We start from the raw sequence: 2,993 nt of genomic DNA, 5'->3' as shown, positions 1-2,993 counted from the left end.
TATGTAAAAACTATCAAACCGAATTGGATGAATTTTGGTGTGATGATTCTATGCACTAAGAAGTTTAATTGGGAAAAGTATGAAGATCCTAGGTATTATTCAAGTGTCTGAAATAAATTGACAAATAAACTAGCATTTTTTGCAATTTTTCAAATGATTTTCCGATTTTTGCAATAACAATAATTATTTTTTCGAATTGCAACTAACTCTATCTTGATCAAAATTTAATTACAAAACTTTTTTTCCTCTTCCATTTTTGTCTAAAATGAATAGTTGCTAAGTTGTCGCCGAGAAATCCAAGAAAAAAATTAATTTTTTTGCAATTTTTTTATACTTTATTGCATTAAAAATTAAGCCCACGTTTTATTTTATTTGCATAGAAAAATTATCATTTCTGATGTTATTTAGCCGTTAAAGCAAAAATCTCCGATCATATGCGTTTTACCCAACCCGATACACACACCGCCTGGACTAACCTAGTTATCTGTATTTAATATTTCACGATTTTCTGGCAGAATTTAACAAGCAATCTAGCGCGCCTCGAATCAGCAGATATTTGGCAACACTGTGAGAAATTATTTGCTTCGTGACTAGCAATTGGTGCGGAAATATTTGTCTTGAAATGTGGACGATAGAAAATTACATTCGAAATATTATATTAATTGAAAAAAAACCAGACCTCATCAGGGATCGAACCCCGAACCTTCAGATTAGTAGGACAACGCGTAACGCTTTAGGCCACAATACCACCTTCATTTACTTTCGATAACCTGGCTTATATATTTAACGTTATGCCTCTTGTGATATAAACAATAATTATAATGAATTATATTGGCAGACGGCTGGATACCAGTGATAATATTATTGGCATATTTTGAAGAATTATCAAAAACAATAAAAAATAAATTGTTGCATATTTAAAAAAGACCTCTTTATCTGTTAGTTTAGACAAAGTGTAGTGCTGTAAAGTATTTTTAATGGTAATGATTTATACATTCGTGAAAAAACTATTTTCCTCACTTATTTGTTTAAATAGAAAAGTTTGCTAATAAAAGTTTTTGAATCACGAGATGAGAGATGTCTTGTATTATGTTCCTTTAGACGACAATTTTACAATAATCTCGCGGAAAGGACTTTTTTCGAGTTTCTCTTTTATTTTCGCTAATTTTCCTGGTGTGTTAATAAAATTTGTATTTCCTTGCTTTACACATGTTCAGGTCAAGTAGAATCTACATTTATAATATTTACAAGCTGGCTGGTATACGTATTCAAATTTTAAGTTTGGCAAATTAATTATGAAACACGTACACCTCAAGTGAAGCGACGTCGAGTGAACCGCTTTAGACCAACAGACGTGTGTTTCAGGAGACTTGACAGAGCTCCAGACGGCACTGGCGCGGTTCGTGGCCGCCGCCCGTATCTATCTGAAGTACCCCCTAGATCCGCGGTGGATGCTTCAGCTGCTAACCGACATCGAAAACGCCTGGATGAATTTCACCCTGACGAGGGAGGAGGAGATGTGGCTGGCGGAGAAGTTCACGGCGATGCAAGGTATTAGAATTTTTTTTTAAATGCAGTGCCTGAACCTGTAACACCACACAATTTAATAAAGATTGAACAAGGTCAAGTAAAACATTGCGGTTTACACGACTAAGGAAATTCTGTGCAATGAATGTGCATCTTGGGAACAAACAGGCGTAGGTAATTTCTCTTTTTTACCAAAAGAGTGAATTCCCGAGCGGCTTTTGCCTGACCCTGGGACAATTTGTTTATAACGCTGTTTTGCACATCCTACTTTGTTAGGTGTAAAGTCCAACTTAATTNTTTAATAATAGTAAAATAATTCCGAAATTGAAATTTTAATTAATATTTCTTTTAACAATAATTTGTGACATTTTTGTAAATTAAAAAAAATTAATTATAAAAGATGCATTTTTTCGGGGGTTCAGGGCTATTCTACGAATTCGTAAATATGGCCATTGTTATTTTTTCGTCGAGCTACCCCAGTTTAAAATAAAAGAAGTTTCTACGATGAATAGAAGACGAAATATTGCAAAATTTACAGCGCGTATCAATTTAAACTTTGAATTCCACTTTACTCGCGCGCGCGGCTTGCTTGGACGAACTTCCCCCATCACCACGCTGGCGCTGGACAGTTTACTTAGCGAGTACCTTCTCTTTAAAGGGCTCGTGAGTCGTTAATTTTCCACATTTTTCAATGCAATTCACGGTAAATCGTGGTTTACGTCGTAAAGTTTATTTTGCGAAAAATTCAAGTCTTCATGTTTATAAACAATTACGCTACGATTTAAAAAAAAAATTCTTTATCTTGGCTCCTGTTGGTCGTAGAAGGCGCTTTTTTTTAATTTGTATTTTTTTTGCCAGCTATTCATTGTATCTATTCTCGATGAGGTAGCATAAATAGCAACAATTTTATTCAAGTTGTTTATAAGCGAAAAACGGAGGATTTTTTAATGCACAATTTGAAAATGTTAATGTCAAAAAAACGGTGATATTTTTTAATAGGTCGCTTAATTACGTCTTTAAGATTACAATGACGCTTTCAGAATCATGTTTGGTTGAAAATTAACGCTTGTACAGACGCTTATAGTTCATAACTTTTGAAGCCTTCGTTATAAACAAATTGAATTGTGCGAAACTTATTTCACCTACAGCACCCACTTTTGCCACACTTTTAAAGTATGACAAAAGCCTCAACTTGTCATAGGTTTTATAAAATTTTAACAATAAATGCGATGGTTATAAAGAAATTAAAAAATGGGCACTTTTCTTGTTTTTTTGTAATAACTTGTTTGTTTATTAACCGATTTTAATTTAACAAGTCTCATTTTGTAGATAATTTTACTCCCTACAAGCTGTCTGCGAGTCACTTTTCGCTAAAATTGATGGTTTTCCCTGCAAAGTGAAAAAACTGTTTTCCTCACTTATTTGTTTAAATAGAAAAGTTAGCTAATAAAAGTTTTTGACTCACG

General features: G+C 33.5%; 1 protein-coding gene across 1 annotated transcript in view; it reads left to right on the top strand.

Annotated features, from left to right (window-relative positions):
* LOC108913726 (BAI1-associated protein 3) overlaps positions 1-2,993 on the top strand; it is a 133,581-nt gene that overhangs the window by 110,021 nt on the left and 20,567 nt on the right. Inside the window, exon 9 of the mRNA XM_023455293.1 lies at positions 1,366-1,551. Within this exon, the coding sequence (XP_023311061.1) occupies positions 1,366-1,551 (186 nt within the window). The remainder of the gene's footprint in view (positions 1-1,365; positions 1,552-2,993) is intronic.

The sequence above is a fragment of the Anoplophora glabripennis genome, unplaced genomic scaffold (genome assembly GCF_000390285.2).
Source record: "Anoplophora glabripennis isolate ALB-LARVAE unplaced genomic scaffold, Agla_2.0 scaffold639, whole genome shotgun sequence".
Classification (NCBI taxonomy): domain Eukaryota; kingdom Metazoa; phylum Arthropoda; class Insecta; order Coleoptera; family Cerambycidae; genus Anoplophora; species Anoplophora glabripennis.
This window is presented reverse-complemented; position numbering and strand designations above follow the sequence as displayed.